Source organism: Purpureocillium lilacinum (genome assembly GCF_023168085.1).
Source record: "Purpureocillium lilacinum CBS 284.36 DNA, scaffold_7, whole genome shotgun sequence".
NCBI lineage: Eukaryota > Fungi > Ascomycota > Sordariomycetes > Hypocreales > Ophiocordycipitaceae > Purpureocillium > Purpureocillium lilacinum.
Genome location: NW_027072117.1, coordinates 359980 through 372452, shown reverse-complemented (window position 1 = coordinate 372452; position 12473 = coordinate 359980). Strand labels below are relative to the sequence as shown.

The 12473-nt window shown below is 57.3% G+C and overlaps 3 protein-coding genes across 3 annotated transcripts; 2 read left to right on the top strand and 1 right to left on the bottom strand.

The window, feature by feature from the left end:
- Window positions 1-3025: 3025 nt before the first annotated feature.
- Window positions 3026-5101, top strand: PLICBS_009024 (terpene cyclase; the record flags this gene model as incomplete). The annotated part of the gene is made up of 1 exon (XM_065601532.1): window positions 3026-5101. The coding sequence occupies one exon, from the start codon at window positions 3026-3028 to the stop codon at window positions 5099-5101; it is 2076 nt and encodes a 691-aa protein (XP_065457604.1).
- A 2126-nt stretch (window positions 5102-7227) lies between these two features.
- PLICBS_009023 (uncharacterized protein) lies at window positions 7228-8878 on the top strand (the record flags this gene model as incomplete). The annotated part of the gene is made up of 3 exons (XM_018327809.2): window positions 7228-8175; window positions 8229-8354; window positions 8411-8878. The coding sequence occupies 3 exons, from the start codon at window positions 7228-7230 to the stop codon at window positions 8876-8878; spliced, it is 1542 nt and encodes a 513-aa protein (XP_018173525.1).
- A 187-nt stretch (window positions 8879-9065) lies between these two features.
- PLICBS_009022 (uncharacterized protein) lies at window positions 9066-10988 on the bottom strand (the record flags this gene model as incomplete). Its single annotated transcript, XM_018327808.1, has 1 exon — window positions 9066-10988. One exon carries the CDS (start codon window positions 10986-10988, stop codon window positions 9066-9068), a length of 1923 nt encoding a protein of 640 aa, XP_018173524.1.
- Between the last annotated feature and the right edge of the window lie 1485 nt (window positions 10989-12473).

The window sequence follows — 12473 nt, the reverse complement described above, 5'->3', positions numbered from 1 at the left end:
CATATGCCCTTGTTGCTACGTCGTGAGCACGTCCGTCTCTTCGCAAATACTTTGGCGAGCGAAGTTGGTCCTGCACCCAATTGCTCGCTAACCTCGGTCCTCGCGTATGCGAGTAGCGGCCCACGCCATGTATCTCGAGATCACTTCAGCCATTTCTACTGTCAGCTTTGTGGCAGGCATTATCTCTCACTACACAATATTCGTGCGAGGCGAGTGGGACAGACACGCACCACTCCTGTTCCACTGTTTCATCACGACGCCCGTGATCCTCATATTGTCGTGTTTGACGGCCAGACTAAACAGCGCTGCTACTCTCATAATACGGGCCTGGCTTTGCTATGTTTCGTCACTTTGCCTGTCAATCACAGTATACCGCCTGTTTGGGCATCCACTGAGGAGCTTTCCAGGCCCGCTATATTCCAGACTGACTACATCAGCATGTATAAAGGCCGCAGCCGTGGATCGGAAGTGGCATGTCGAAGTGCAAAAGATGCATAAATCCTACGGCGACTTTGTTCGGATTAGTACGCCCTTGATCTATATCCCCTCACTAGAACACGGCTAAGTGGCTGCAAACAGGGCCTCGTGAGATATCGATCAACAACCCCAGCGCGATCCACGAGTTGGCCAAATGCGATCGCGGCCCGTTCTACGATGTCCATCACCCCAATCAATCTCTTCTCATGACGAGGGATAAGGCCTTCCATCAACGACAGAAGAGAGTGTGGCAGAGAGCTTTCAGTCCTAACGGTGAATACTCGCGAGATCGGGTTGCACGAACCTTTTCTTACAGACTGTACAGCCATGCTGGCGCACGAAGACGACGTTCGCAAATGTTGTCAACAGCTCATGCGCTGCCTCTCGTCCACTGCCGGCCAGGCGGTAGAAATCACTGAGCTCATGCAAAGATTCACATTCGAATCCACGGGCCTGCTTGCTTTTGGAAGGCCTTTCAATATGTTCCAGGAGGGCTCGTCGCATCGGGCCTTCACACAACTAAGAGCCAATAAGCACCTGGCAGGAATGATTCTGTGGGCGCCTTGGGCGATGATCCTTCTTCGCAACCTGCCATTCGTAAAAACCAAGGCCGAAGAGTGGATGCAGTGGTGTAAAGACGAGGTAGAGCAACGCAACAAGGTACGTACATGCAGGTGTTATCGTTGAAAGCCCATAAATGCCATGCTGACACGGAGTGAAGACTTCAACAATGGGTCACGATCTATTTAGCCACCTCTTAAACGATCAAATTACGAACCCGGATGCGTCAGGAACGACTAACCAAAATCTGATTCACGATTGCGAGCTGGCCGTCGTAGCTGGTAGCGACTCCAGCGCCTCCGTTCTCAGCGCTATTCTGTCTTTGCTCGCAACTCACCCCGACAAGCTGGCAACTCTTCAAGAACAACTGGACGCTCAGAGGACAGATGAGCTGCCCTTACCACATGCTTCCCTTGCGAACGCCACTTACCTCGACGGCTGCATTCAAGAAGCACTTCGTCTCTGCCCAGCCATCATGAGTGGATCTCAGCGAGAAATTGGCCCTCGCGGGGCAGTGGTCGCAGGCCGTTTTATACCAGCACACATGCTTGTGTCCACCCCGACATACGTCCTTCATCGAGGTGAGACATCACTACCGACGGGGTGGAGTTTCGTTTTAACAATAGCTTACCTTTCAAGACGAGAGAAATTTTGTGAGGCCGGATGAGTTTGTTCCAGAACGGTGGTCTACTCAACCGCATCTCATCGTCAACGCAGACGCATTCATTCCGTTTTCTGCAGGCAGATATGCCTGTCCCGGTAGACCGTTTGCAATGATGGAGTTGCGTATGGCAGTGTCATCTATAGTGGCAAGGTTCAATCTCAAAGACGCAAAGGGGACGATGGGACGACGAAGCATCCCAGAGACGTATGACTGCTTCGTGTCTCATATACCGGCTACATATCTTGTATTTGAGCCTAGGGAATAGAATTGGCGTGGATATCGAACGGAGACTGAACTAGGGCACATCGGGTACATTGATACTGGAGATCACTATTACACATGTATCTTCACCGCATCGCAACGGCCGGCAAGGAGGCTGCTTACAGAATCGTCACAGGGGCAAATGATTCCGGCAACTGGTCGTGGACTCATTGTTCCCACCCTTCCCGACTCTTCAGTTGCAAAAATCCCACTTGAGGACCCTGATGGAGGATGGTTTCCTCCATTAAGCAGAAAGAAATGTTGGACCGCAAAACGTAGATCGCGTAGTCCGACAACTGCCGCGACTCACGTACTGACGTGATGAGTGCCGCGGTCTGTTGGGACACCTAGACGCCTGCAGACACATGAGACTGATTTGCAAATAATGAGTACCGGCAGAAGACTCAAAGGCAGCACAAATGGCGTCTTTCGGTGCTACGAGTAACACTTACATGACTCTGACGGTGAATATGGGCAGGTGAGTGATTTGCGTTGGTTGCAAAGGCTTTGTGGCTTGAAGGGGATGTCCCATGCACTGACAGCTCATTCCGGGTGAGACTGTGACAGCTCGTTCAGCTTGGATGACCACGGGTGGCGGCAACTCATGCCTAAGCACGTTGTGAGCACTGGGATTATCTTGCCCAACTCTGCACACATCACGCATTGTTTTCCGGTGGCGTAGTGAGACGGGTTCTGCCCAACTGAAAGATGTGCTGACGCTCAATGCAAAACCGTGCCTTCGGCATGCTCCGGTGCCGCTGTAACCGACTCTGCCAGTTTTGAGCAAGTAGCTTTACCAGCCGCTCAACTCGTGCCGTGAATCTGCATGTCTCATGGCTGCGCAGATCTCGTTTGGAACCGCGTGCATTGTCACACCAGGGTCGCCGACCAGAACTATCAAGGTAACCGTCAACGCCGTCGATATACAGTGAAGAAGCATGAATAGTTACTCGGGGACCGCGTCGGCAGATCATAAAACGGCCAACTCCAATCAGCAGCACCGGGCACTTGGTCGATCCTTCACCCTCTTGCAAGCTTCCAACCGTTGACTCTGAATCTATTATGGATTCTCTCGACTTGCAAGCATTGACCGACCTGGCTTACGGCACCCTTCAAAATGCCTCCGACTTTGCATTGCAGAAGGTAGAGGCAGCCGCCGGATACTGGCATGGCGAGGTCAAGTGCAACGTCGCAATCACCAGCGAATACATCTGTCTCCGACAAGCGCTCGGTCTATCGCTTGATGGGGACCGCGATGCGTATCGCAAGTATCTGCTGTCGGAGCAAAATTCGGATGGCTCGTGGTCCCTCGCGCCGGGCCTCCCAGGCGACGTCTCGGTGACGACCGAGGCGTACTTGGCGTTGAAGATTCTTGGCATGTCTGTCACGGGTTCTCGGCAGATGCAGCTGGCGTGTGACAGCGTGCGCAGCATGGGCGGTGTTGCAAAAGTCCGCATTCTCACGCGCATCTACCTGGCAACACTCGGCCTCTTTCCCTGGACGGCAATACCACAGTTGCCTGCAGAGGTAATTTTGCTTCCAGTCCTGTCGCCCATCAACATCTACAGGTTTGCGTACTGGATTCGCGTCACCCTTATTCCCATTCTGATCATCTGCCACCATCGCCCGACCTATCGCCTCCCCAACGGCGTCTCTGCCGACAACGACTTCCTCGACGAGCTGTGGCTCGACCCGACGAATAAAGCTGTGCCTTATTGCAGTCCGCTGTTGCAGCTGTTGCTCCAAGCCAACTTTGTCGCATTCGTCTTTACTCTGGTTGATAAAGTGCTTGGCCTCCTCGGTTGCCTCCGCTGGGTACCAGGTCTCAGGGCTCATTCGCGACGACGCTGTGTGCGTTGGATTTTACAGCGCCAAGAGCGTAATGGCGATTGGACCGGAATTTATCAGCCGATGCATTTGAACCTATTTGCGCTGCTTTTAGAAGGGTTCAAGATGGATGATGATCCAATTCGTCTTGGGTTGGAGGCACTAGAACGATTCGCGTGGCAGGACGAGGGTGGCAAGCGAATGCAGACGAGCGTCTCCCCGATCTGGGACACAGCATTGATGACGATCGGCCTCTGCGAATCAGGCCTGTCGCGAGGCAAGGGCACGGAGCTGGGCGACTGTCTAGATCGTGCCGTGCAGTGGCTCGAGTCCCAGCAACGGCTTGGCCCGGAAGGCGACTGGCGCGTCTATCGCCCGGGGCTCACTCCAGGGGCTTTCTCATTTCAGTTCTCCAACTCGTGGTATCCAGACGTGGACAATACGGCAATCGCCGTCATAGCCTTGATCACTCACGACGCCCGAGCCGCCACATCGCCCGCCGTGACAAGGGCGCAAGAATGGATCTTGGGCATGCAGAATGCCGACGGCGGCTGGGGAACATTCGATGTGGAGAACAATGCTTTGTACCTGAACCGGATTCCCTTCAGCGACATGGACAGCATGTGCGACCCGTCCATCGCAGATGTCACTGGTCACGTCCTGGAAGCATTCGGCCTTCTGCTACGGGCAACTGAAGACAGCATCAAGCACGACGCCAACTTGACAGCTCGGACTCGCTTAGCTGCTCACCGAGCCATAGGCTACCTTGCACGAACGCAGGAACCCTGCGGCGCATGGTTCGGGCGCTGGGGCACCAACTACATATACGGCACATGTACCGTCGTCTGCGGCGTGGGGTATTTCCAAGGACGCGACGCGGGCGTCCCGAAGCTGATGCAGTCGGCGACGAGCTGGTTGCGGTCGGTGCAGAATCTCGACGGCGGCTGGGGCGAGTCGCTGCTGTCCTATGCCGACGCCTCGCTGGCTGGCCGGGGGGCTGCATCAGCGCCAACCCAGACCGCGTGGGCGGTCATGGCATTGCTTTCGCACTTGCCTCGGGAGAACGAGGCTGTTTGTCGCGGAGTCCGATGGCTCGTCTCGGCGCAAACAATGGCGGAGCCCTATGGCGGGCAGCAGGCGGCGTTATGGGCGGAGAGTGGCTTCACCGGCACCGGCTTCCCCAACCACTTCTACCTGGGCTACACTCTGTATCCTCACTACTTTCCAATGATGGCATTGGGCCGATTTTGTTGTAGAAGTAAGGAGCAAGAATGGGCAGCCGGTCCTGGGGCGCAAATGGCGCGCAGGTAGAGTTACCCTGGGCTATTTAGAGTGTTCGAATGTCATCGAAATGGGTGCATGTAGGAAGTACAAAATGTTGAAGCCGTAACCGTTACGTCGGGGATGCGCAATGGACGCCTTTCAAGGTTTGTCTTGTCCTTGTGACGACTGTGCCTGCGCTCTATGTCATGTCGTGGGCTGTCTGGGTGCGCAGTGTAAGATGCTGTAGGTAGCTGGAAGGTTTTGCTGCGCGTTCTGCTGCGCAAAACATGTGCCCACGACTCTCCTCATAGTCCAATATATTGGTGGAGAGGGTCAGCCGTCATGTGGCAATACGACTGGAAGCATGTCGACTGACAACTTCACGATCTGCATGCTGCCACGGGGACGTTGAAACGACCAGAGCGTGCACGTCATGCCTCGGAGCTCCTCGAATTCCCACGTCCCCAACCGCCATCATTTCTCGGCCCCAAGACAACCCCGTTCCCCCCGCGGCGCGTCATCAGCCAGTCGCTCGCGTTTGTTGGCGAAAAGCTGGAGCCTGCCTCTCCCCTTTACCCGCTCATCAACCACCGCCCCAGCGGCGCCCGGGGAGCAGTCCCGGTGCTTGACGACTTTAACCCCCAAGACAATCTTGAGAGGCCCAGGTCATTAGCCGACGGCGCGCGTGCGGGAGGGGCATAGCGGCCGTGGTGCGACCGAGGTGGCGGCTATTGTGTGGGGTGAACTGGGTCCCTCTCGCAAGATGGCCGGGCTGCTAGCGGTCGGTGAACCATGGAAGTGCGCGCGCTGCATGAATCATTCCACCTGGGACATGGGAGAACCTAGATCCGTTGCAATATTGCATGGGCCAGGTCCGCAGATGGAGGATGCTATTACACTCCAAAATCCCCCAAAGCAGACCGCATGATTCTCAGTCGTCAGGGGCATCGAATTTGCACGAAGTGTGATCGAAGGAGAGCGAAGCGCAAGTCGAAGGAAGTTCGGTCAGGCAAGGCCTCGTCTCGCGCTGCTCGACCTTGAGAGCCTGCGGGCGCCAGACCAGGGCAACGGGGGGGCAGAATCAATAGCCGGGCGGATCTCACCTGCATCTTGTGCCCCCACGCCGCCATCTGCCTAGTGAGCCACACCTTAACGGCTGGCAGGATAATGGCGCAACGGGGAGGCGTGCCGGCACTCTGGCGCCCCTGTAGATCTGCATGCCCAGTGCCGCGGACTTTTTCGCCTCGGAGCTCGGTGAAGCGCTGTTGTTGGGCCTCGCCGTGGTGGCCGGCGACTGCGATCCATTTACATGGCCTTCACGAACGTCGCCGCGTGGTACAACGAACAATAGCCCGCGACCCTTGTGCATAAAGAAAAGGAACGAGAGCGGGCGAGTGTCAACGGCTCCCGCCAAAAATCTCTGCTCATCCGGTGCTCTGCCGGAATCTGCACTGGGGAGCCTCCCGGCTTTGTGCCCCCCTCCATGTCCACCCCCCCTGGTCCACCATTGCGGAGCCTCAACAACACGAACGTACGTCCAGACTGCACAAGTCGAGCTTGCCCGCCATCTCGCTCGGTGGCATTCCGCGGCGCCAAGTTGGCGCGTGCAGGCATCCCCCCCGTATCGTTGCGGGCCTGTGACGACAACAGCACCACCTCTCTCGGCGTACTCCCACCCGTCTCCATGCCCCATCAGAGCGTTCAATATTGAGGCGTCTGTGCTTCATTCTTCTCCGCGGGGTGGGCTCCCCGGAATGGAGCCCTGCCCGGTCCTCTGGTTTGCTGTTGAAGAAAACCCGCCAGGGAGGGGGGGGGGGCCGGGGCCCAGCGAAGAAAGACTGAACGTTGAAGAAAGCTGGAGATGTGGGGGGAACTTGTTTCTGGAAGATGGGGTGAAGGCTTGCGGAGTGTGGGATTGTGTGCGGGTTGAGCTGGGGGAAATGTGACCACCCCGACCGACTCCATAGTAGCAGTAGCAGTCGCACTTGACGCTCGTGGGGAGGAGGAAAAAATCTCACATATTTAAGGTGTCCCCGACCGAAATCCGTCCCTGCTCCCGAGTGTACTGCCCGAGACCTGACTGCTTTGGACCGACGCCGCCCCCGTCGATTCGTCTCGTCTCGTCCCAGTACTCCGTCCATCCCACTCAAGACTCGCGTCTTGCAACAGTCACAATGGCTGGCGACGAAATCACTCAGGCGCAGGCCGCCCACGGTTTCGACGCCGAGAAACAAAATGTCGAGAACCTCGAGCACGTCCAGGACGCTGCCCCGAGCCCCAACGGCACCCAGTTCCCGCCCATGGACCCGGCACGGAGGGCCGCCGTCGAGAAGAGCCTGAAGCGCAAGCTCGACACGCGGTGCAGCCTCTTCGTCCTCATCTACATCATGAACTACCTCGACCGGAACAACATCGCCTCGGCCCGCCTCAAGGGCCTGCAGACGGACCTGCAGCTCGATGACACCCAGTACGCGACGTGTCTCAGCATTCTCTACGTGGGATACATTCTCATGCAGGTCCCGTCCAACATGTTTGTCAACCGCATCCAGCGCCCGTCTCTCTACATCGCCCTGGCCATGCTGCTCTGGGGTCTCATCTCGACGCTGTCGGGCAACGCCAAGACCTTTGCGCACATGGTCACCATCCGTTTCCTCCTGGGCTTCATCGAGGCGGCTTTCCTGCCCGGAGCGCTGCTTATCCTGTCGAAGTGGTATACGCGCCGCGAGCTTACCACCCGCAACGCTGTCTTGTTTTGCGGCAACCTCATCTCCAACGCCTTCTCGGCGCTTGTTGGTGCTGGTGTCTTGTCCAACATGCAAGGCGTGCTGGGTCACGCCGCCTGGCGCTGGCTCTTCTGGATTGAGGGTGCCGTGACCATGACGGTTGCCATCTCCGCGGCCTTCATCCTGCCCGACCTGCCGCACAATGCGCGTGGCTTCACCGAGGAGGAGAGGATGGTCGCCCAACTGCGCATGTACGAGGATGTCGGCGAGGCCGATAAGGACGACGAGAACCAGGGTGCTTTTGATGGCCTGATGATGGCTGTTCGCGACCCCAAGATCTACGTCATGATGTTCACTTTCACGGCCTACGTCGTGGGCCTGTCCTTCAACGCCTTCTTCGTACGTTTGCAAACCCTCTACGTACGAAAGCTCTCTGCTAACACGGCTTGTAGCCGACGTTGACCGGAACTCTCGGCTTCGAATACGTCCCGACTCTGCTCATGAGCTCGCCGCCATGGGTCTTCTCCTGCATCATTTCCGTCATCATCTCCTGGCACGCCGACCGAACGCAAGAAAAGGTAAGCTAGTTCACATGCTCCCCCCTCACACCCAATCTCACCACTAACATGCGTAGTTCTGGCACATCGTTGGCCCCATCCTCATGGGCATCGTCGGCTTCGTCATCAGCATGGCAACCCTCAACGTCGCCGCCCGCTACCTTGCGCTCTTCCTGCAGGCCGGCTCGTACGCTGGCTTCATCGTCTTCTACTCGTGGATCAGCTCCTCGTTCCCGCGCCCGCCCGCCAAGCGTGCCGTCGCCATTGCCATGATCAACGCCTTCAGCCAGCTCGGCAACGTCGCTGGGTCCTACGTCTGGGGCCTCAAGGACAACGGCTACCGCAAGAGCTACGGCATCGTGCTGTCCATGTTCGGCGTCACGATCGCGGGCTGCTACCTCTTCAAGCTGATGCTTGACAACCTGAACAAGAAGCTCGCGGAGAGTGAGATGCAGGAAGTGGCGGAGCAGCGTGCCGACGGCGACATCATCGACAGCAACGACGAGTCGCTGCGGATGCGCAAGGGCTTCCGCTACTTGGTCTAAGCCCAAATTTGTTGTACATAGCTGCGAGATTACGAGCGAATGAACTTATGAACTTGCCCACACTTGACCTAAGTAGGCACAGTTGTCATGATGCTAGCCTGTGGTGTTGCTATTATGCTCCGTGCTTTTATCTGATCCAGTTCGCAAATCTCTGGACTAATGCGATTGGACCTATCGGCGCTCATACTCATGGAGCATCAGGATCGGGATTGTTGCCCCAGACCCTCGTCGCGATACCCTTGCCCGTCAGCTTTGTGTCCGCGCTCGGCTCCAACTCCAGCACGACCACCTGGTTGTCCCTTCCATGCGCCTGCACATACACACCAGGGACATATAGACTCTGTTGCGGCCCGACGGTCCAGTACCGACCGAGATTCACGCCGTTTACCCACACCTGGCCCTTGACACCCTTGGGGAGCGAGAGGAACGTGTCGCCCGAGAGATCCGTCTTGGCACTGTCCTTGAGCTTGAACGTGCCGGTGTAGAAGACTGGCGTGTCTTTTACGGCGGCCTTGCCGTGGCTGCCGCCAGACAGCTCCTTGGGCAGCGAAGAGAGCGGAATGGAGTATGCGGACCAGCCGTCGAGGACCCTGTCTCCAACCTTGACGTCTCCGACGATGCCCTTGGCCTGCTCTCGCAGACGCTGACCGTAGTCGATGCGACCGAGGTTCTCAACAAGCAGGCGAAGGACGTCGCCCTTCTTGAGGGACACTTGCACCGCCTTGGGCGTGACGTACGTCCTATCCATGACACCGACCTTCTTGCCGTTGACATACACGATGACACGATCTCGAGGCTCATCGCCAGCGGCCAGAACACCGGAAGAGTCCTCAGCAGCGGTGTGCTCGTACAAGACGAAACCGTATGATTGACCGAGCGACTCCATGGTCACCGGCTTATCAGACTTCTTGGTCGGCTCCTTGGGGAGGGTATCGAACAGCGCGACAGCAGGCGAGAAGGTGAAATCGTCGACCTCGGTCAAGTCTGGCGTAGCCGGGAGGTCGGGAATGCTACCCTTCGGAACATACTTTGAGATCATGTCGCGGAGCTTGTGGTACACTTCGGTCGGGCGGCCGCTCTCATCGAGAGGCGCACCGTAGTCGTAGCTCGAGGTGACGGCATTGGTGCGACTGTTGGCGAAGATGCCGCCGTTCTCGAAGCCAAAGTTGGTGCCGCCGTGGAACATGTAGATGCTGAACGAGTGGTTGTTCTGCAGCACCCACTCGAGGTCCGCGACGACGGAAGCGACAGCCTCCGGGTTGCCCGACGTGACGTGATGCGTCGAGTTGGCGGCCCAATCATCGATCCAGGTGATGTACTTCTCGCCGTTGAGAAGAGGGCCGAGCATCGTCTTGTCCGTTACGTACTGGTCGCGGGCTTCAAAAGCACCCTTGGAGTCGTCTCCGTCGACCTCGGCGAGAACACCGTGGAGGGTGCCTCCATCGAGGTAGCTCTTGCCGCCACCATCGTTGGTGTAGAGGAACACGTCAAAGTTGCTCCGCAGAATGTCCGCCAGCGCCTGCAGGTACGCCTTGTCGTTGTCGAAGCTGCCATACTCATTCTCCAGCTGGGTCATGAGAATGGGGCCCCCCTTGGTAACCTGCAGCCGGCGCAGCTCTGCGCCCAGGCGGTCCAGGTACTTCTTGGAGGCATCGAGGAACGGCTTGTTGTTCTCTCTAACCTTCATCCCGGGAATCTGGCTCAACCATGCGGGAAAGCCTCCCCACTCGCGCTCGCCGCAGATGTATGGCCCAGGGCGCAGCACCGCATGGAGGCCCTCCTCTTGCGCGATGCGGAAGAACTGCGCAATGTCATTGCGGTCGCGAAAGTCCCACTGGCCGGGCGTGGGCTCGAGGTTGTTCCAGTAGATGTAGCTGAAGATGGTGTTGAGGCCCATGGCCCGAGCCATTTGCAGTCGGTGGCGCCAGTACTTCTTGGGGATGCGCTGTGGGTCCATCTGCCCGCCGATAATCTGGTAGGGCTGGCCATTGAGCAGGAACTCGCGGTCGTTGTAGCTAAAGTTGCCCTTGGGCGTCGGGTTGGCGGCCGCCAAGGGGGCAGCTAATGCCACAAGCGCAGCCAAGCCTGCGGCGGCGCTCTTGAGCAACATGCTCGCGGGCCGGGTCAATCAATAGCTTGCGAGAGCGGGTAGGCAACCGGTGGCGTCTTCGCCAGATCTCGGTTCAAAACGGGTCCTTGCTTGGCACAGAGATCCGATATCTTTACTTGAAAGTAAACAAAAGTGCCGCCAGCACAACAACGTTGCAGCAGCTTAAGCTTGCCCGTCTGCTGGAATCAGGCGTCCTGGGCCAGAGACGGACGGGCGGGCCATTGCCCTTTTAATCTCACCTGCCCGTACGACGCGTAGTGTCGTGAGGAGAAGCTTAAAACCCATCGTGCTGGTTGAGGCCAGGGAGGAGACACGCGGGGAGGCGAACATCGGAGCTAGAGTCGCAACGTCGGCCGCAGAAGCGCGCAAGGCCATTGGAGCGCGTGAACAATGCGAGATGATGCGACGCTCGATGCGACTGGGCCGTCGGGAAGAGGGTTGTACAGCACCCGTCTGGAGCAAGGCAGGCAGGCAGGCATCAGGGCACACGGGCGGGCAAGCGGCGCAGTGTCGGGTGGAGATCCCCCACAAGGGGAAGCGGGGGGCAAGACGAACGACGTGCTGCGAGCTTCCGCATTGAACCGAAGATCTGCACTAGCTTGGGCCGGGTACGGATCCCCGCCTGAGCTTGAGCACTCCATGTGGCAAGAGTTGAGGCTTGGGCGTTGCCTTGGGCGATCGGTATCTAATCGGAATGGACAGGACTGTTTGATGGAAGCGAGGATGGTCGAATGGTCTGTTACATGGACTGGACGCAGCATGCCGGATGGGAAGCCACGACGATGCAAATGCGGCTTCGGTGTGTGCAATTGTACTAGATATTGTCTAAGAGGGGATCAATTGGAATCAGAACAAAGTCCCGACGGCTGTCGTCGGCAGGATCTGCCGAACGCTGGGGCCATGGATAGAGCGCTGGGGTTACATCTGGTGCCAAGGGGTACATAGCTTACCATTGCCGTGCCAAAGCTGGTTCGCAAGTGGCGACTCTTTTATTTTGTTGTGAAAGCAAGCGCCATTCATGGGTGAGAAACTGATCCTTGGAGCAGTCTCTTGTCCTTTCACAGCCCAATTGCACTGACTCTACGTCTCGGCAAGGCAGCCGTAAGCACTGCAAGCAGCGTGACATCCCTGGTGACCAAGTCGCGCGCCAGAAGACTGTGACCAACAATACCGCTTGCTTCAACGCCGTACATCACGAATTACGCGAATTCACATGGACTTCGATAATGTTTCAGTTCCATTTTTCTCTCGAACATCAACATGAAATGCAGACAACATTGCATGGCACGGACGTGTTCGTATCGGTCAGCCTCCATGTAAGCGCTCGAATTCGAAGCGCACCAACGGGCAATTGAGCTCTCGCCGATCAAGCCCATCGTCAACACGATGCGATTCTATATCAACAGCACATTCCCGTATTCGACAGAAAAAGGCCATCGCCCTCTACTGCCGACCGCAACGTTGCACGAACCCTGCAACGTTGCA